This window comes from Saccostrea cucullata, unplaced genomic scaffold, assembly GCF_032062105.1.
Source record: "Saccostrea cucullata isolate Sc308-1 unplaced genomic scaffold, CSIRO_AGI_Scuc_v1 ctg235, whole genome shotgun sequence".
NCBI lineage: Eukaryota > Metazoa > Mollusca > Bivalvia > Ostreida > Ostreidae > Saccostrea > Saccostrea cuccullata.
Genome location: NW_026933134.1, coordinates 380,001 through 400,079, shown reverse-complemented (window position 1 = coordinate 400,079; position 20,079 = coordinate 380,001). Strand labels below are relative to the sequence as shown.

General features: G+C 35.0%; 5 protein-coding genes across 8 annotated transcripts in view; 3 read left to right on the top strand and 2 right to left on the bottom strand.

The window, feature by feature from the left end:
- Positions 1 to 969: 969 nt before the first annotated feature.
- LOC134237355 (alpha-glucosidase-like) lies at positions 970 to 8,364 on the top strand. 3 transcript variants are annotated; one of them, XM_062719463.1, is made up of 12 exons: positions 970 to 990; positions 1,299 to 1,391; positions 4,764 to 5,074; positions 5,347 to 5,526; positions 5,805 to 5,941; positions 6,189 to 6,317; positions 6,421 to 6,534; positions 6,647 to 6,744; positions 6,866 to 7,061; positions 7,257 to 7,532; positions 7,676 to 7,827; positions 7,944 to 8,364. In XM_062719463.1, exons 2-12 carry the CDS (start codon positions 1,300 to 1,302, stop codon positions 8,152 to 8,154), a joined length of 1,896 nt encoding a protein of 631 aa, XP_062575447.1. In that variant the 5' UTR covers positions 970 to 990; position 1,299; the 3' UTR covers positions 8,155 to 8,364. The 3 variants fall into 3 exon arrangements, with proteins under 3 accessions (XP_062575447.1, XP_062575446.1, XP_062575448.1); XM_062719462.1 differs by lacking the exon at positions 970 to 990 and adding an exon at positions 1,144 to 1,164; XM_062719464.1 differs by lacking the exons at positions 970 to 990; positions 1,299 to 1,391 and adding an exon at positions 4,138 to 4,331.
- LOC134237369 (uncharacterized) lies at positions 1,778 to 3,108 on the bottom strand. The gene is made up of 4 exons (XM_062719480.1): positions 2,983 to 3,108; positions 2,640 to 2,754; positions 2,124 to 2,499; positions 1,778 to 1,992 (listed from the first exon to the last, which is right to left on the bottom strand). Exons 1-4 carry the CDS (start codon positions 3,090 to 3,092, stop codon positions 1,874 to 1,876), a joined length of 720 nt encoding a protein of 239 aa, XP_062575464.1. The 5' UTR covers positions 3,093 to 3,108; the 3' UTR covers positions 1,778 to 1,873.
- Positions 8,365 to 8,545: 181 nt separating the features above from the next.
- Positions 8,546 to 10,375, bottom strand: LOC134237376 (uncharacterized). The gene has a single exon (XM_062719486.1). The coding sequence runs from the start codon at positions 10,373 to 10,375 to the stop codon at positions 8,546 to 8,548; it is 1,830 nt and encodes a 609-aa protein (XP_062575470.1).
- Positions 10,376 to 10,661: 286 nt separating this feature from the next.
- On the top strand, positions 10,662 to 12,401 carry LOC134237374 (E3 ubiquitin-protein ligase TRIM71-like). The gene has a single exon (XM_062719485.1). The coding sequence runs from the start codon at positions 10,662 to 10,664 to the stop codon at positions 12,399 to 12,401; it is 1,740 nt and encodes a 579-aa protein (XP_062575469.1).
- A 1,655-nt stretch (positions 12,402 to 14,056) lies between these two features.
- Positions 14,057 to 20,079, top strand: part of LOC134237357 (serine hydroxymethyltransferase, mitochondrial-like) — a 12,108-nt gene continuing 6,085 nt past the window's right edge. For both annotated transcript variants that reach the window (XR_009985814.1, XM_062719466.1), the window contains exons 1-10: positions 14,057 to 14,136; positions 15,664 to 15,813; positions 17,182 to 17,261; positions 17,476 to 17,676; positions 17,857 to 17,938; positions 18,087 to 18,209; positions 18,625 to 18,764; positions 18,994 to 19,156; positions 19,549 to 19,648; positions 20,013 to 20,079. The exon at positions 20,013 to 20,079 is cut by the window's right edge and continues 89 nt beyond it. Coding sequence is in view for 1 of the 2 variants with exons in the window: in XM_062719466.1 (XP_062575450.1) it covers positions 14,092 to 14,136; positions 15,664 to 15,813; positions 17,182 to 17,261; positions 17,476 to 17,676; positions 17,857 to 17,938; positions 18,087 to 18,209; positions 18,625 to 18,764; positions 18,994 to 19,156; positions 19,549 to 19,648; positions 20,013 to 20,079 (1,151 nt within the window). In the remaining variant the exon portion in view is untranslated. The remainder of the gene's footprint in view (positions 14,137 to 15,663; positions 15,814 to 17,181; positions 17,262 to 17,475; positions 17,677 to 17,856; positions 17,939 to 18,086; positions 18,210 to 18,624; positions 18,765 to 18,993; positions 19,157 to 19,548; positions 19,649 to 20,012) is intronic.

The following is a 20,079-nucleotide window of genomic DNA, read 5'->3' as shown; positions in this document are numbered from 1 at the left end:
GCTATATATTTTTAAAATAAAAATCCTTTAGTTAAAGTTCTATATTCAGGATTCATGCTGTTGCGGCTTTCAGTTCGTCAATTCTTCAAATATTTACTATATGTTGGTGTTTAAAATTAATGCATGTTAAATTATAGTTCACAATCATTAGCAAGCCAGAGAGAGAGAGAGAGAGAGAGAGAGATTTAAAGTTAATATTATATGAAATGAAAGATTGTAATTTAAATAACTGATCATTATAAAGGCATTCTTTATTGTATGGGCACCTGTTTCTGATTTTTATGTTTAGGAGAAAAAAATGTAAACATTTCCTAAAAAATAATTATTATATCGGTCTAAAATTCAAATTGCATGGGTTATATAATAAATAGATTTGAGATGTTCTTAAATACAAAATTTACAACACCACACATTATTTCCACTCCATGTGCATTGAAAAAGTCTCAGAAAGCCTAAAGCTATGAAACACTATTATAAAACCAACGATACTCACCAAAGTGTTGTAACAAATACGTGTATTTTATCAGAAATATAGATATATTTTTAAAACTAAAAAAAAAATAATTTAAAAAAAAAAGGGAGGGGTGGATCTAAAAACGAGCAAATAAAAATCATGATATGACAAGAACAAAGGTCTTATTATATCAACACATAACGAAACGTTGGCTACACCCCCCCCCCCCCTCCTTTCCAAACAACAACAACCTGCCAGTGAGTGGAATATATAATGCATTAGGTAAAACCAAATTTGTTTTACATGCTTCCATTTATTTTATTTAGTTTATTTTATTTAGAATTTAAATCGTGAGAATAAACGCGTACAAATACGTGTAGACTAGTCGATCCGCCACAGAAATTTCCAAGTCTACTAACCACAGTTATCTTCTCTTTCAAGTGAACAGGTAAATAAACTTCAAATACTTTGCATAACCCTGCACCTACTGTATATAAATTTTTACCTGTATGCGACATTTTATCTACTCCCGACAGGTAGGTTATGTTTACCCTTCTTTGTGTTTCACAAAATCAGTATTTACTGTTTTTAACATTTGCTCTGATATTTTATTTCAGGTAGTAGATACCAAATTTTTCTTTTTTTAGTACAATTTATTCAGGTGTAGTCAGACACACTTTACAGGTGTGGCACGAAAGAAATTAGCTACAGTAGATCACTTCTCCTTCTACTGTCAGACTACCGTGTTCAATCACTGTCACGGAATACTTACTATTTATCTAAGAAACAAAACTGTCTTATGAAATATTGACACAATATGCATTAATTTTGTTTCTGATGCTAGGATGAGCAAGTCATATAACTTAGAACCTCTGGCCTACAAACCCACCCCAGAGAATAGCTACCCAAGCGAGAAGTCCCAACAATACGATGTCAGGTACGATTTTCTTAACATAACTTTGCAAATGTAGGAAAATATTGTGACGATGAAAATGATTAACTTGAAAATGGCAAAATGAATTGTGTACAACACTCTGCTGTTCATGCATTTTGCTGCTCTCTAGCTTTAGAATGATGTTGTTTATGCTTCATTAGTTGTTTGTCACAGAGAGCAAGAAGTTTGCCCTCATGACAACTTTGTGTGTCGTTTAATTTGTCATTCAAAATATCGGGGAGTTGTGAACTACATTGTAGTTCTAGTTTTCTGAGCACCCCCTCTGTTTTATTGCTTTACCTGTCTATTTTGGTAGACTATATACCTAGTACACCTGAGCTATTCACCTTGGTGTACGAAAGGAAGGACGTCAAACGTGCATAGATAAAGATAACTTTTATTTGGGTTCAAATGACACTCGGTAAAAAAAAATCACAATAGTAGAAGAAAAACATTCAAAAGAAATCCAATATAAAATTTCCACATCAGAACAATCCTCGTGGTACATGCCGCCTCTTCAGATTCGAAAGTGTAGCATCTGTCCTCATTTGAGGGTACTCGGATTCTCTGGCCGAAGCGTTGGTGAAGCTTCTAACTCGCTTATCTAAAAAAATAATTAAACGTACATAGTAAATGTATATCCCAATTTTTCAAAAATAAAATCTAAGACAATTTCATTTGATTAAATCTGTGTGTTGAAAACTTGCAGATACATGTATCAATATAAACACTTACTTCCGTTTCTTGAAAACATGGTTCCATTAACAGCATTTCCACAGTGCGCATTATTTCCTTGTGCACGACGTGTTGATGAATACTGCTGATGCATTCCGATTGGAGGTAGGTTCGGAGAACTTTGGGAATCAGAGATGCGCCTCTTGTTCTGGGAAGTGTTTGGATTGTTAACTTGCAAAACTTGAGTACTTCCGTTGTAAATACTAGGGAGGGTAACGCCTAGTTCTGATGGCTGCTGAGTGTTCTCTGCCGATTTTATTGACTTTTTAAGATGTCTGATCTCTTTCACAAGCCTATTACGTTCACGCAGATCAATTAGTTCCTCTTCCATTTTGGAAATCTTGGATCTAGTAACTGCACACTCTTCACGCAACATCTATTTTAAAAAATTCAATTCTTTAAAATATGATTTTAATAAAAATGTGGTAAGAAAAAGAATAAATATGCAATACGCGCAAGAACAATTGATTTTAAAGTATGCATTGAAACTGAACGATAAAATGAGAGAGTATATACCACAATTTCTGTTGTCGTTTTGGGGTTGTCAGCTCGAATCCGTCTAACGTCTCTTCGCATCTCTGCGATTTCTAATGTTGTCCTGGTGTAGAATTCATACAAAAGATCTTCTGGACTGAAAACAATAAATTAATCTCTGCTGAAAGATGCATTTCAAAAATACGCACAGATTTTTTTTCCTTGTATATTTGTATAATGAAAACATGACGTTCATGTGTACACATTTTATTTGATGAATACACATTATGATTTTATGGAAGTCGCTGTTATCAAATTTATACAAAGATTTTTCTTTAATTTTTAAATAAATTGTATATCTTATATAATACTACAGGTAACTTACGAAAACTCCCCAAGATCTGCAGTCATAAGTGCATGAACATCTATCTCTCCATTGTTTTTAATGAACGTTTCAAGTCGAAATGGAAACTCATCGGAGCCAATTTTAATCATCTTCTCCTCTCAATCTGTGAAATGGGAATACTCAGTACATTTAAAATATTAAAAACAGACTTTCAACGAAAAGGAACAAACTTCAAGAAATTGAGTGCCTTGGAACTTTCTTGCAGATCGGCGAAGAAATACAAATTACACTTAAAGGCAAACACAATCAATATACTTATATAATTAAACTATTAAAGAAACAATAGTAAAATGTTAAATAAACTCACCCTTAAAACACCAAAAGCTAAAATTTTGTAGAGGTATTTGTTTTTACCGCAAACACAGCGAAATGATTTCGTTGTTGAGTGTGACGTAACAATTAACAACGTCATAATAAGCAAACTGATTGTGACGTCATCGAGCACGATTTATGAAATTTACTCAATAGATAGTTCTGCCCATTGTCCATTCTGAAAAGAAACAAACCATTGATTTTGTGTATACCTACGAATTACGTATATCAGCTTAAAAGAAAATATGTACTAATATACTCTCTTAAATTTAATTAATTTTGTGTTATTAATTTGTGAATATCCCACATGCTGTAAACAACATAAAACAATGAATTTTCTGTCCTTATGTCTGCAATCGCAGTTGCACTCCTTATTAACTACGTATACATCTTTAAAGATATGCAATTTTTATTGAATTTACACATTCAAAGCTGTGGGTAGTTGACATGTTCATTTGCATTTTTATTTTCAAAGAATTAAATTCTATTTTACAAGATTATGACAGATAAACGAACGTTTCCATCTCCAAGTTTATAGTGTGTATGAATTACACAGTCTGGATTTGACACCCGACTTTGACTATGTAAGCTTGATATCGATGAATATTTTTAAGGGGGTTGGAGGGGGAATATCTTTTCAATGACAATCACCGCTCTTATCAGTATCGGTTACTTACTGAAGGAATTTGTGCATAAGTAAGGGGGAATTGTAGAAATATCTCACATATTTACTACAATTTATCTTAGATTTTGAGGTTTGACGCATTAACTGTTACGATAGACAAACACTTTATATGTGATAACGTAAAGATTAAACACACAAGATAGCAAATAGGCCATTTGTGAATTTGAAACCGGTCGTAAGATTGTAGACGTCTGCAATAAAAAGTTGGAAGACATTGTTAGGTTTCTAAGATATCGTTTGTCTTGTGTATAAGTCAAACAGATTTAAGGCTGGTCTAGACCGACAACATGGCTGAGATATCTACGGTCTCATTTTCTAACGAAAAAAGCTCGTAAGTAATTACATGTATTATCGTTTTACTTTTAGAATTAGTCTGGGAGATTATTGAAGATTATTATTTCATTTTTTATTATTTTTAAGGATAACCTTATAGTTATTAAGTTGAAGATTGTTGTTTTCGTTAGATTTCACAGATGTCCTCCTGAAATATTTTTTATGGTAACGATATTATATTTTTTATAACATATTCATTATGCTCATTATCATGTTATGTGCATTACAATAATCGATGATTTGATAGACTAGTCCATCTTAATTCCCATATCATGATCAACACCCGATGTCACCAAACCTCGACTGATCGAAGATTACCACATATTTAAATTCCAAATTAGGGGAAAGGCGGCTCTAAAAAAGGGGCCTATCTTGGTAACCCCAGGTAATCTTGAAAGGTGAATCTAAAATAAAACTGTATCATTTACAGCTCCCCAGAAAGCATCGATGTCAAACTCTCGGACAATAACACCACTAGTGGCACCCCGTTTAGGGGAATGGGAAAAGAAGAGCTATTGCAGTACTCGTCAAAACCATTTTGGAGACGACTGCGCATGATCTGTATCTCTATCATACTTTTGGGATGGTTGGCGCTGATTATTACGGTGGTGGCGCTCGTGTTGATTTACCCGAAATGCAAGTCTCCAGATTCCAGGACCTGGTGGCAAAACGAGGTCGTCTATCGGATATACGTCCGGAGCTTCAAAGACAGCAATGGTGACGGGGTTGGTGATCTTGATGGTAAATATTTTCATTTACATGGAATACATATTCATACATGTATAATTATTCAAAACGCAAAGTACTGATGTAACAAATAACCACCATGTCATTTAAGACTAGGAATTCTTAATCTTTATTATTTTCCTACATTAGGAATATTTTAGCATACTTCGGCCATCATATAAAATTTCCGGTTAAAAGGAAATCCTTATTCTAAACATTGTAACTTTATTTAGCTTTCGTCTTAACATATTCATCAAAAACTTATATAAGTATTTATTTTCATGCAGGTGTGACGTCCAAGTTGGACTACATAAAAGATCTGGGTGCTGGCGTCATTTCTTTAAGTCCGACTTACGAAGACGACGGAAGTGATGGAGATTTTCATCTGACCAATCACATGAAGATTGATAGTGCCATTGGTGGAGATCAAGGTCTACAAACACTGATCACTAAAGCTCACGAAAAAGGTACCAATGTTATAACATTACGGATCAGTCCATAGCTTTAAGTTTTCAAATAAAGACAATCCTTGAAGCACTTAAATTAATGCACAGCTGTACGTATATTGATTTTATGAATGAAATGGAAAGGATTATTAAGATTGTAATATTTTTGCTTGTGTGATACGATTCAATAGCTGTTTTAGAGAATTAATCTGATAAAAGATCCCAATCCCAGGCGACAAATGTAAGTTGGTGTCACTGTTGGAAGTTTTATTTTTGTCATTTTTTTTCAATATTTATAGGATTGAAAGTCTTATTGGACTTTATCCCAACGCACACCAGCGATCAGAGTGTTTGGTTCAAAGAGAGTGAAGCAGCCAAGCTAAGAAATAATTCGTACCGTAACTTCTATGTATGGACAAACACACCAACAAACTGGGTCAGTATGGTGGGAGATTTGTTCAAACCTGTTACGCCTTGCTTCAAATCATGGGGCATGTTTAATTATCCGAAAAATTAAATTTCAATTTTTGAACCATTTTTACAATTTTACAATGTTTTAGAAGTCCAGTATTTGCATTCCAAACAAAGAAATCTGATAGGTTACACATCTCTTTGTAAGAGGAGAGAGAGAGAGAGAGAGAGAGAGAGAGTACATGTATTTAACAACTGTAATCTTATTGCAGAAATCTGTGTATGGTGGCGATGCCTGGAACGAATCCTCTGTTAGAACAGGAGAATATTATCTCCATCACTTTCTCCATAATCAACCTGACCTTAACCTGCGTAGTCCACAGGTCAAGGCCAAGCTCAATGTACGTCTGCTGTATGGCAATGACTTGTTAATATGACCATCCGAATGACGGTGCGTGATAAGAAATCAAAATTTAAAGTTTTTTCTTCCTTTTTTGAATTCAGGAAATCCTAGTGCATTGGTTGAACCAGTCTGTGGACGGGTTTTACATTAGGAACAGTGCCTATATGTTTGAGGACTATGATCTTCGTGATGAACCCAAACGGTCGTCTGGTGACGTTAGTATAATCTGTTTGCATGTGGCTGTGGCTACAAAATACACTTTGCTAGAGAAATTAAGAACTTATGCGAATTTCATTTCAAGTTTATAATCTTATCTTTGTATTTCAGGGATACAACGACTATAATCACATATACACGAAGAACCTTCCGGAAATTTACGATATGTTTGCAAGATGGCGCACAACAGTTGACACACAAATGAATAGGTACAAAACTACAACCTACACATATTGTAACAGTTTTTCTATTGTAATAATACGTCTCCTTGAAGGATCACTAATGGTTGTATATTTTTGAAAATGAAGCTTTCTCTTGTTTTCTTTACAGGGTTTTAATGGCGGACCCAGATCCTAAATCTGCTGTTACGGAAATGATGAAATATTACGGACATTTCCAGAGAGATGGTGTTCATCTCCCCATCAGAAGAAGACCGTTCCCCTCTAATTGTAATGGTCAGTGCGTCGGCAACTACGTCAATGAATGGATGAACAATCTGCCCTCGGGTCGTTGGCCCACCTGGTCGGTATGTACAGGATATTTTTACTAAGTTTGGAGATTAGGCGTCTTCGCTTTTCAAGGGTAACGATCCGCTCTTCTCTATTCACATCAGAGAAGAGAGCGGATCGTCACACTTGGCTAGCGAAGATAGAAATTATTTTGGGTATAAGTCTGTTTTGAGGAAAAATTAATAAAAATCTGGTGTTATATTTTTTTGTAGTTTGGTGATGAAAGTGTAAAACGGCTGGCATCCAATCACAATGAAAGTTTTATTCGCGCCTTTGCCATGTTGACGATGCTTTTGCCCGGTACTCCTGTCTTGTACTATGGTGATGAAATCAACATGATGGACGTGACTGCAAATGCTTCACTAACTTCGCGGAAACATCCATCCAGGGGACTTATGCAATGGGATAACACAGATAATGGAGGATTCAGTAATTCATCATCCCCTTGGATAGCACCGAGTTCCGACTTCCGAATGAACAATGTCAAGGTATATTTAAAGAAACCCCTTAAGAAACTCGTGCTTGCAACTTCACAATATTCTTTGCTTCATGTGAAGAACAGTAATGCAATTTCCTTTTCCTGATATGCAATACTGGACGTAATATTTGTTTCTTGACCTATCTCTTACAGAATCAAAGTTCAAAGGGTGACTCCCTTCTGTCATTTTTCAAAAACCTTACCACTCTTAGAAGAGAAGATAGTTTCCGTATAGGAGAGTACCACTCAGCACTTGTAGATAATAGTATCTTCTCGTTTGTCCGAGAATTCGATGGAAAGAAAGGGTAAGTCCACAAATGCTTAATTTCATATCAAAGAAATTAACTACTGGGGAGTATACTGTTCGTTCATACATGATTACCAAATTAATGAAATTGATCTTGGTGCAATATGTTTGCAGGTACTTGGTTGCAATTAATTTTGCGGAAACTGCACAAAAACGTGACTACACTTCATCTCACAGCACTATACAAACTAAGGCATCTTTTGATTTGACGACGGGCGGATCAGAAAGTTTTGATGCCGACACCGACGTAGACCCGAGCAGTCTCACCCTTGGACCAATGCAAGGAGTAGTAGTCTCATGGGATTATGTTGCAAAAGAACTTTGAAATCATTAATCATTTACTTCTTTTATGTTTTCAATCGTATACAAGAAAAAATATATATATATATTAACCAAGAATACCAAATGTCAGATCAATAAATGATTCTTTTCTTCCCTCAAACTGAAAATAAATAAACATTTTTTTTTCATACACGCAGACTTTTTATTCTCGCTACTGTAGATTCGGTCAATAAATTTCAGTACAATTTCTCAATATGCCTTTATTGTGCACAACGATGTTATAAGAGATAGAACATGAAAAATATTTTGCCATGTACTTATACAATTGGAATGACAACTAAATATTTATAGTTAGTTTATAGTATGATCAAACGTTTTAAGTACTACCGAATGTATATCTAATTCCAAAAGTACTAGTATAATGGCGGAAACTTTTATTTTGTTCTAATAAATGTTCGGTATAAGCGTCCATTGGACGTTCCAATCCATAGTTTGTTATCATCAACACATAGTGACCAAGGAGAGAAAAATCTCTCCATATCGTTCTCGATGAAACGAATGAATTTTCCACCTGCATCCACAACGTGAATGACGTTGTTCCTTGCATCCGAAATGTAAACATTGCTATCTTTATCGCAAGCTAGACCCTGCGCTGCCATAAGTCTTGGATACTTTGGAGACACATGTCCTCTATAGGAACAAATCTCTTCGCCGTCTTTCTTCATCCAAACCACTCTGTCATCGAGGTCAATAAAATCAATAACGACGATGTCTCCCTTGTTATTCTCCAGTGCTCTATATGGTCTGTTCAAAGTCCGTTTTCCTTGGAAGTATTCAACTTTCTTCAGTACTCGTCCAGTGAAGGATAAGATGTAAACAGCGCGTGTGCTCTCTTCTGTTGCTTCTAACTCGTCACCCTCGACGACGGATACAAGAATCGATCCATTCGACGTCTTCCATACACTGACAGGATACAACGGGGATAAATCTGTAAACGTCGCCATTTTGCCGTGATGATTGACGATTTTGATGGCACCTGTGTTCACAAATGTAACCAGCGTGCTCTTGTTATCGTAACAACAAATATCGGTGACGTATTTGTCAAACTCAACAGGTTCCTTTACGTCTAGTTTTCTTCCATGTTTGATGAAGATCTTTTGAATCCCTTTCGCTGTGCGTGGATCTCTAACGGTAATTGATTGGTCAGCACCTATAGATAGGCAACTTATTCCGACTTTGCATAGATTGTACCTATCCATTTCGTCGTTTGGAATCTTTGTTTGATTACTTTTTGGCCTGACAGGTTCCTCAATTGTTTCGTCTTTCTCGTCTACGGTTTCATCTTTAACGATGCTTGTACATATCATTTTGCTAAGAAGGGATCTGTTAATTTGACCCTTTTCAAATTCAATCGGGTGAATGTTTGGCTCATTTGGTAACACCATTCCTTCTTTTAAATGTGTCATTTTCTCTTTAGCTTGATACAAATGATAAACAGATTCGTCTAAGTTGTTTTCACACAGTGAGATGGCTTCATTTACAATGTTCAATGCTTCATTGATATGCTTTTCAGTTTTTCTTATTTCAGATTCGTTCTTAGTATTAATACTTTTAAAATCATCTGCAATACAGTCTGCTTCGCTTTTAACATCTGCAATAAGCTTTTCAACGTGCTCATTCAATTCATCGTATGCATTATTCAGTCCCATCTCTGAAGACTTTCTCTTAGAAGAACAGATTTGGAGCAATGCCTTCAGCTCCAGAATATGAGTTTTCTTAACTTCCAAAACCTCTTGTACTAACCTTTGTTTTTCAGATTTTATGTACTGTTCCAATTTAATCAACTCGTGCGTTTTATGAGTACCCAGAATGCAGTCACTGCAAATTGGCTTTGAGCATGTGTTGCAGTGAAAAATCAGAAACTCCTCGTGTTCCCTGCACGTTTCTCGAATTCTTGATACTGATAACGAACTTCCAACGCTAGGAGAGCGGTTGGAGGGTCCAGGAGATAACTTTTTCGCGGTTGAACGCTTCGGTGTCAAGTCACTAGTACTTTTACTGAAGCTTTTTACTTCCACGACAGTGTGAGCTTTTGTTGATTTGTTCTTTGAATGCACAAACTTACAGTTGTAACACAATATCTTTTTGCAGTTCGTACAATTCCACCTCATGTTCGTTTTGCGATGACAGTTCTCACAATGTCGAGGTGTCTTTGTTTCGTCCAAAGATCCCTTTTCTGCTATCGGTCCATCTTGTGCATCCATATTGATAAAAATTTCGAGTATTTTTCTTCTGACAAAAGAGTTACTGTTCGCTTTTTTATAATATTTAATTATCTCGTAAAAGTTTCCTCGTGTTTACATGCATCACTAGCTAGATACTGGTATTTGGTTTCCTAACGCTTTTGTTTTAATAAAGAGACCTTCATGAAGACTTTGTTTTAAAGCACTCTCCAAATCAGTGGTTATGCTATCAGAAAAGAAAGCAAAACTTATTCGGCCTTTTTAAAATTAATTTCAACATACTGGCATTAACTGTAAGATACAGAAAATGGCAGGGAAAATACCAAAGTCCTTAAACGCTGCATCCCTAGTCTGTAAATGTGACTTGTGCTTAAAATTTCACAATATGAATTTAAGCTGGACATGTTTAGACTGTGAAGAGACGTTGTGCGATGCGTGTAAAGCAGTTCATCAAAGGGGGAAAGCAACGAAAACGCACAAAATTTTGACAACCAAAGACTTCATAGATGCGCAAGAACGCGGGGTGAAAATAAGGGCGGGAAAGAAAAGACGTGATGGGTCATGTGATCAACATGAAGAAGAGGCTTATCAGTTTCACTGCAACACGTGCTACAAACCTATCTGTGCAAGATGTGTGGTTGGTGCGCATAAACTTCATGACTTTATTAAATTGGATGATTTCATAGAAAGTGGGAAAGAAAAAATACTCAATGATATTCTCTATCTAAAAGAAGAAACTGTACCGTTGTTGAAGGAGAATTCGGGTATCTGCACGCAGAAGCACGAGGAATCTGAAAGAGAGCTGACAGATGCTCTAATTACTTTGAACGATATTTCAAGCAAAATTGAAAAAGAAGTCAGTAGGATAAAAGAGGAAATAGAAGGTGAATTAAAATCTGTTCACAGTCAAAATGAAACTAACATTATGAATTCAAAGAGTTCTTTCGATTCAGTCGCCAAAGCTGTAATGAATGGTGTGAAAAAGTGCGAGGATAGTCCAAAGGGATCTTTCAAGTACATCTACGAATCTAATGAGAGACTGGAAAATGTTTGGGCTTTGCTGAAAACTCCCATTCTGCCGCATGTTGTACACATCACCTTCTTCAAAGGCGAAGTAGATTCTAACGCATTGCAGAGAATGGTTGGTATGAGTTCAAAGACCTATGAGGCGGAAGTTCTGGAAATGACAAATATGCAGGAAGGCGGATGGGGAACTTTTAGTAAATTCAAGCTTTGTCAAACAGGAATAAGTGCCATTTCACTTTTGAATGACAATATGGCGATGGTTCGGGAGCCTGGAACCGGTAAGGGAATCCAACGCCTGAAAATTAAAGATGGCCGGAGTCATGACGTCACTGAACCTATCAATTTGCCACACCTTGTGACTGATCTATGCTCATTTAACCACAAGGTAACACTCGTCACTTTTGAGGGAGAAACGTATATTCAAATGGTTTATTCTGACGGGAAAACTACCACGTTTGCAAATTTGGGTCCCTTGTTTCCTATTGGTCTGTGTAAATCTCCAAGCGGGGAAATCCTGGTCACAGTCGTGGAAAGTGACGACAGAAAAGTCACTGAAAAGAGCGCACGCGCAGTATACACTTTATCCTATTCCGGTCGCGTTCTCAAAAAAATCGAGTTCTACAAAGGCAACAGGATTTTTACATGGCCATACAAAGTAATAGAAAATCAAATAAATGGAGATCTCTTGGTCATTGATTTAATGGAGTCAACAGATCGTGTTGTCTGCGTAAATCGTGAGGGCAATGAAATTTTCTCTTACTCTGGAAAAATTTGTCCAAAGTATCCCAGGTTATTGGCTGCTCAAGGTATTGCGTATGACAAGCACAGTAATGTTTATATATCTGATGCAAGAAATTCCGTCATTCACGTCATAAGTCAAGAAGGGAATTTCTTGAGATTTGTGGAAAATAATTTCGAACGCTTCTATTCACCATGGGCTTTGGCAGTGGATGAAAAAAATCGTTTGTGGATCGGGACCTTAAACGGGAACATATATCTTGTGCTTCTGGATGTTTTGTAAAATCGTTCTATGTTGTTTTTTTCATCACTTTATCGCAAATCAGAATGAAAACACTTTACACCATACTTATGATACAAGTTTTAATTATTTTAGTGTTACATGTAGTGATTATTATGTTTTAGCTAAAAAAATAAAGACATTTTTAAAATCTTTTTTATCGACCACATAATCAAAGATTAGGGTATGTAGTTTGTGTTCTGTCCGTTTGCCTGTGTGTCTGTCTGTCTGTCTGCCTAGCTATAACTTTTGTTTTGTTGTAGCTATGGCATTCCGATTTCACATGTGTGTTTTCCTTGTGACAGCAAGATAAAATACCAAAATATTTGATCTCTTAGCCTTGGAGTTTGACCCATCTTTGGTATTTACATTTCACATGACCTGCGTTTTCCTTGTGACAAGGCCTTTCTTTGGGTACCAACATACTTGATCTCTTGGCCGAGTTTGACCCACTTTTGCAAGAATTTCATAATTTTTAAACAGTTGGTGGAAGGTTTTTTCATGCTTCACATGTGTATTCATTGTGATTAAGACCTTGGAACCTTGACCTTTAAATTTTTAAAAAAATATATATAATCGGGGAAATAACCTTTGAACTTTTAGTATTAGGGCTTTCGAAGTTGTACTCCGTGTGGGAAGGCTTTCCTTTGGATACCAACAATTTTGACCTTGACTTTGGAGTTTGATTTACTTTTAATAAACTTTAAACTTGATGCCACCGTGAGACAACTTTTTGCGAAGGTTGAAATCTCAAATGCAAGTCATACTCCGAGGTGAAGAGAAATCTTGTTACCCCCAAAAGGAATTGTACCATTGAACATACTAGCCCAAGCACTCACCATTTAAAGTTGTTATTAACGTTTTTTGAATGTTTGAATGTGGGTGAAACTCTAGGGTCAAGATCAAAGGGTCAAATAGTAGCAATGAAAAAGGCTTTGTCATGAGAAATACACATATGAAATATTAAAGCCCTAAAAAAAGAAATTCAAACTCCAATATAAAGGTCAAAATTGTTGGTATCCAAGAAAGGCCTTGTCACATGTGAAAAAACTGTGAAATATGAAGGCCCTATTAATTATTTAAATATACATACAGCTTGTTTATGTTTTTTGAAAGTGGGTCAAGCTCAAAGGTCAAGGTCAAAAGTTAAAAAACATTCATATCCATGGAAAGGTATTGTCACAATCAATATGCCTGTAAAATAGGATAGTCCTTGCACCAACTGTTCTAAGTTATGGAAAAAAATTAAGTTCGGTTCATTCTTGCAAAATTGGGTTAAACGTCAAGGTCAAGAGGTCAATATTTTGGTACCCCAAAAAAGGTCTTATCACAATGAATACACATTTAAAATATGAGTGCTCTGGAACCAATCAAAAGTTATGTACTTGTGGACAAATTTTATAAACAAACAGACAGACGAACGGACAGGTCAAAAAAAGTTCTACAGTTGTATATACCCCCGGATCTTCGATTACAGGGGGTATAAAAATACCAGGTTTTTGTCAATCATTATCAATTGTTAAATAAAGGGGATATCAGAATTAATATGGTTTCTTATCTAAATTGGCATTGCCAGGGACCTATATACTTAGTATATAGGTCCCTGGCATTGCGAAGGAAAACGACCCATACGGTCTTCCGTAATGATCTTGGCTGGTTCACTGTCATCGTAGAGCCACGACACCAGTTTAGGATGGCTCGTGTCGAGATGTTCTCGCGCAGCATCAGGCTGACAGATGTAAGTGAGATTTATTTGTTTTGAATGTAATATTGATAATTTTATTGAAGAAAATCATTTATTTTTGTTGTTTTGTGTCATGGTGATTTTAGGTTCCTAGCTGACAAATTATTGAACATGTTCTCACATATTGTATTTCCATGTGATGATGCAAACGTTAGCTGTTCACTATTATCAATATAGCACAGTGATTTTGTTTTTAATCTTGGAGTATGTGTGAAATTTATGCCTTTAAAATGTGGATTGCATTTCTGTGAAAACTATTTATTACATTATTACATAACCATGATTACATTGACAAGATATTGAAGATAAGAGAAAAAAATCCTTAAAGGGAGTTCACTCTTATCTGTATGTGTTACATAAATAAATATTCACATGAAATAGATCCGCCTCAGTTGATATCAGAGATTTTATTTCAATATCAGCTTGGTAGAATATTAAATGACTGTCAACAGCAAAAACATGTCATTAGTGTAACATTTTTGGCATATGGCCTTCATAAGTTAGATTATATCAATGCCACAGATCACATGACACATCACTGTGAAGTCTGAAACTATGTATGTATGTTAATTAATAAACATTTGTTACATTGACTTACATTGTGTAACAAAAAGTCACAAATTAATGAACTTGTCACACTGACAGAACTTCCATGATACAGGAAACAGCAATCTAAAAGTTGCATATGTTGTTTGTACTAACCGCTTTCACTAACATGAGTAGATCCTATGATCATCACAATGAATTTTTTAAAAATTACATGTATGTACGTATTTCTTGAATGTATATTAGGCTTCAAAAACTCGCGAGAATCAAGTCTTTATGCATGACATTACAGATTGTGGGGGCATTAATTAATACTACAGAATAAAAAGAATCAAAATTAATAAAATTTATAATATTTTGACAGGGCAAGATTTGAACTGTTATGAAACATGTAATTAAAAAATTTAATTAAACACACATTGAATACATGAAAAATTTATTGGACACTTATGTTCTTAATCTGTGAGAGTGGAAATATACTCAATTCTTACACTCTTGAAATTTAATTATGAACAAGATTAAGTTAAAATAAAACTTCAAGGTCAGCATGGTGTCAAAAATCATACTATATTCTGAAAGGTCTTGTGATCATGGTCATACATAACATCATGCAAATTAGCCCTGTCTCTTTTTTAAAATACAGAGATAAAGAATTAGTTTTTGAAATTTGCTAAGTTGGTCAAACTTTTAGGTCATTGTTTTCAGGTAAAACATCATAGACTTCATTTGAAAAGCTCTTAATTCTCATAGATATTAAATGCACTTGTGAAATTCGAAAACCTTCTTATTTTCTCTCAAACTTATCACATAAAATGTACAAATATTTGTAACAGAATGGCAGACAGACAGACAGACAAACAAATGAGATTTAATGTCCCTCTGCTTTCTCTGAAGATGAAAAAAAAAAAATTTTTGAATCAAGGGGATATATTTTTGATTAAATAAATATAATAATCTAAAACATTGCTTTGTTAGATGCTGTCTAGAAGACTTGTGTCCAGGCAAGCCTTACGGTCCGTGTGGACTGGGAGAGAGAGCCTTGAAGAGGATGACCCTGAGGTGATGGCCATCATAAAACAGGAGAAAAAGAGACAGCTTCATGGTCTGGAACTGATCGCTTCAGAGGTGTGTGTCTAAGGCTACAGGTGGTTCATGCTATTTATAGATCATGGGGTTGTCTCTAAGAATTAAAATAGCAGGGGACATTTAAAAATAGAAAGGGACTACGGTTCCTCCCTCTGACAGAGGGTTGACGGGGAGTGTATCAGAGTAACCGGGGTATTATGTCATTTAGGTGGCCCAAAGGGTCTTGGAATAACCCTGTAGACCTTTAGAGAAATTGTTTTCAAATTGATAATTTTAGTCTGTATGCCAATGCAATTAGGTTTAGCTTTTATAGTCCCCAGTTTAAAAGGTTTGATATAATGTTTAGGAAAATCACTGAAAAGTAGAAAAGAAGTTGAAATAGACAAATAATCAACTTACTTAAGAGCACAACAACCTGTTACATCAAGTAGTCATTTGAAGTAAATGTCTGGGTTGCATTTATGCTACTAGGCTGTCTGGCCCACAAATTATCGTATCTAAATTGTAAGCTAATTAAAAAATTGGAAAAATGTGTCTTGAAAATCTGCAGCTGCTATGTTCAACTGATACATTGAGAAGCTAAGAAATACCTAAGGTAACTAAATCCTTGAATACTTTGAGAGAAAAAAACATATGTGTTATAAACATATAGGCCAGACTCTCCTAAACTCTTTAAAAAAAGTTGATTTCTACAAAACACATATGCTGCACACGGATCAGATTATTTGTAGTGTATATACATATTTTTAGAGTAAATTTTCATTGCAAATTGCTTTAATCAATTGCTTTTTTTGTGTGTGACATATTATATTTGTTGTAAAATGTTTGTGGCTGGATCTTTGATATTTACAAATTATGACAGCTTTGTTAATTTTAAAAATCATTTGCAGGAAACAGAATAAATAAATATTCCTGTACTTCCTTGTTTCATTTCCTTGAGAGAATTTTGAAACCTTAATTAATTTACCATACCTGGTGATTATTACAAGTTTTCAGACACATGATTATTCCTGTAAAGAGTATAGTTAAAACCCATAGCTATGTAGGACATTGTTTTCAAATACACAGTTTTGGCCTGAAATTGATCAAGACAAATATAATATTGTGAATTTACATATACAAAACAGTGTAAAACATGAATAAACATTAGTAAATGATGATAATAAGAATCTTCCATGGTTTGTATTTAGATATGATTTTTTTATGCAAATCACTATGTGTTTTAATATACTCATGCAAAGGCATCAGGGATAGAAAACAACTTGTTCGATAAAAAAACCATATACAACCACACAAACCAAAGAATCATTGGTGATCCTAAATATAGTCATAAATCTCTAGCTAACTGATATATGATATGTAGAAGCCTTAAAAAATACTCATGGTTTCCAACTATTCTGATTTTAGAATTTTGCGAGTCGAGCTGTCATAGAGGCTTTAGGATCTTGTCTGACAAATAAATATTCTGAAGGTTATCCAGGTGCTAGGTAAGTCTTCATGAAGATCTTTCTATTTCTTTCTCAATTACTTCATTTTGATTTAAATTATGGTTACTTGTATTGTTTTTCATAGAGCAGAAAACTCTAACTTATAAATTGTTGTCAGTTTTAATTATTCATTCTTTGCTCAATGCATTTAACAATATTATGGTTATGGTTTAAGAATTAAGTGTATGATAAACTGTGATATTTTCTGTTGTAGGTACTATGGAGGGAATTTATTTATTGATAAGATAGAGAGTCTCTGTCAGACGAGAGCTCTGGAGGCGTTCCGGCTGGACCCTCACCTGTGGGGGGTCAATGTCCAGCCCTACTCCGGGAGTCCAGCCAACTTCGAGGCCTTCACTGCCCTACTGAAGCCACACGACAGAATCATGGGTTTGGATCTACCCGATGGTGGACAGTATGTTTCTTTCTAGCCATGTTTTTATAATGCTGTTTGCTAATACATAGTGTAACAAAATTTCTTGACATTTGATAAAATAAAAAAATTATCCTGACATGAGTTGTCTTTCTTGTCAGAGTGTCATTGAACCTTAAATACTGTACCGGTACCTACATTTATAATATTTTGTTCTCCTAGTTTGACCCATGGATTCATGACTGACACGAAAAGGATTTCAGCTACCTCAGTATTCTTCGAATCCATGCCATACAGACTTAATGTAAGTCCAAACTCTGCATATTAAGAATAAATCTTGCAACATTTCAATCTAATAGTTCTAATCAATTACTATGATATCTTACAATTGCATTATAAATATCTGAAAAACACCTTGAACTAATTATGCTCATGTCATTTCGTCTTTGCAGCCCCAAACAGGTTACATTGACTACGACAAACTCAGGGACACTGCTCATCTATTCCGTCCAAAGCTTATCATTGCTGGAACCACTGCCTACTCTAGATTGCTGGACTATAAAGCTTACAGAGAAGTAAGATTGATAGCTGTCAACTAAATTATAGACACTGAGGACTGACGTAGCTTAATTCTAGAAAATAATGATTAATTAACTAATAATATCTTATGGGCACTTTTAAAGTGGACTAAACAAAGTTAATTCCTTGATAAACAAGAATGTATTATAATTCATCAACATGTGTTAACTTTAAGATATTTTGAATCCCTTTGTTGTGTTCATTTAGTAGATGCATGCAAAAAGCTGGCATGGGCAGAGTTATTGCCCTTTAACAGATTTTTAAAGCAAGATACTGTGAAGATCATTTTCTTTGAGAAAATGCTCTTGTATATTTCAATTTCAAAATCATGTTAATTTTATAACGTGTCCTATAGAAATTTCTTGAAGGAAATACCTTAAATAAGATTTCTCATGGGGTTTTTTTTGTCAGATTTGTGATGAGGTGAATGCCTACATGTTAGCAGATATGGCCCACGTATCAGGGCTGGTGGCGGCCAATGTTATTCCTAGTCCTTTTGATTATGCTGATGTTGTAACATCTACAACTCACAAAACGCTGAGGGGACCAAGGTATAGCTATCTATTCACTAGAGTACAAAATCATGCAGTGAATTGAAGTGCACAATTTATGTGCATATATCTTTTTGGACAAATTTGTCAATGAGATGCAGGGAAAAAAATAGGCAAAAATAATGAATTATATCATTTACTTGAGAAATAAAGACCCTATATATTTGTTAAACTTCTTGATCAGTTTAATGTGATTTACATTTGAAATAATCTATCGGCCATTCTACAGGTCTGGGATGATATTTTATCGCAAAGGCAAAAAAGGTGTGGACAAGAAAGGAAATGACATCATGTATGACTTGGAGAAGAAGATCAACAATGCTGTGTTCCCTGCTCTACAGGGAGGGCCCCACGAGCACCAGATAGGGGCACTGGCTGTGGCCCTCAAACAGGTAGACAGAACATATATCATACAAGTTTTATATCACCAGAAATGTTTAAAATCACATACTATGAAGTCACCAGTTTTGTTGGGGGTTAATTTTTGTTGTTTTCAAGGTATTAAGACACCAATGAATTAATGTTCACTATAAAATGTCAAATTTTATATAACTTCTCGATGCTTCCACAAATACAAAATCAAATCCCCCAAACCAATTTTTTGCTTCTACATAAAAAAATTTGACCCTACAGTGTCTGACACTAATTTCATATTAGATTGCATCCTGTATAATCTAAAATTTTAAATCTAAAATAAATTGCAATGTTTTGTCAATCTTTCACTTCTAAACTGTTGTCCTCTTTTGGATTGAGCAACTTTAACATGTTTATAAAATGATTGTAGGCAAAGTCCCCAGAATTCAGAGAATATCAACAACAGGTCTTAAAGAATGCCAAAGTGATGGCTAAAGCCCTGCTTGACAAAGGATATAATGTTGTGTCTGGTTTGTATACTGTAAAAGCACAAATATTCGTGGAGGATTAAATTTCGTTTATTTCGTTGTTAACAATTATCAACGAAAATAAAGCCCACGTGAAATTTAATATGACTACATATTGAATAGACTTACTCTCAAAACAATGAATTTAAATGCCCATGAAACTATTTTTGATGACAAATCAACGAAATTTTATCCCCACGAAAATTTGTGCTTCTACAGTAGTTTCATTCATTAAAATTTATTTTTACTGGGCATAACTTTGGGTAAAATTAAGGAGCATAGGGCCACAAAATATATTCAGGTCTGTGTTCTTTTTTGAACACTGATGATACATTTTCTGACAACAGTTCTAATGTGATTTAAACAGGGGGTACTGATAACCACCTGGTACTGGTGGATCTAAAGTCTAAGGGAACGGATGGTGCTCGAGTGGA

Bases quoted from the DNA above. Each gene is read 5' to 3' on its own strand.
- LOC134237369 (XM_062719480.1), bottom strand. From the start codon at position 3,092: ATGATTAAAATTGGCTCCGATGAGTTTCCATTTCGACTTGAAACGTTC. The intron at 2,755-2,982 runs GTAAGTTACCTG...TATTGTTTTCAG, and splicing joins GCAGATCTTGGGGAGTTTTC to TCCAGAAGATCTTTTGTATG. The intron at 1,993-2,123 runs GTAAGTGTTTAT...TTATTTTTTTAG, and splicing joins CATGTTTTCAAGAAACGGAA to ATAAGCGAGTTAGAAGCTTC.
- LOC134237374 (XM_062719485.1), top strand. From the start codon at position 10,662: ATGGCAGGGAAAATACCAAAGTCCTTAAACGCTGCATCCCTAGTCTGT.
- LOC134237376 (XM_062719486.1), bottom strand. From the start codon at position 10,375: ATGGATGCACAAGATGGACCGATAGCAGAAAAGGGATCTTTGGACGAA.
- LOC134237355 (XM_062719463.1), top strand. From the start codon at position 1,300: ATGAGCAAGTCATATAACTTAGAACCTCTGGCCTACAAACCCACCCCA. The intron at 6,318-6,420 runs GTACGTCTGCTG...TTTTGAATTCAG, and splicing joins AGGTCAAGGCCAAGCTCAAT to GAAATCCTAGTGCATTGGTT. The intron at 6,535-6,646 runs GTTAGTATAATC...TTTGTATTTCAG, and splicing joins CCAAACGGTCGTCTGGTGAC to GGATACAACGACTATAATCA.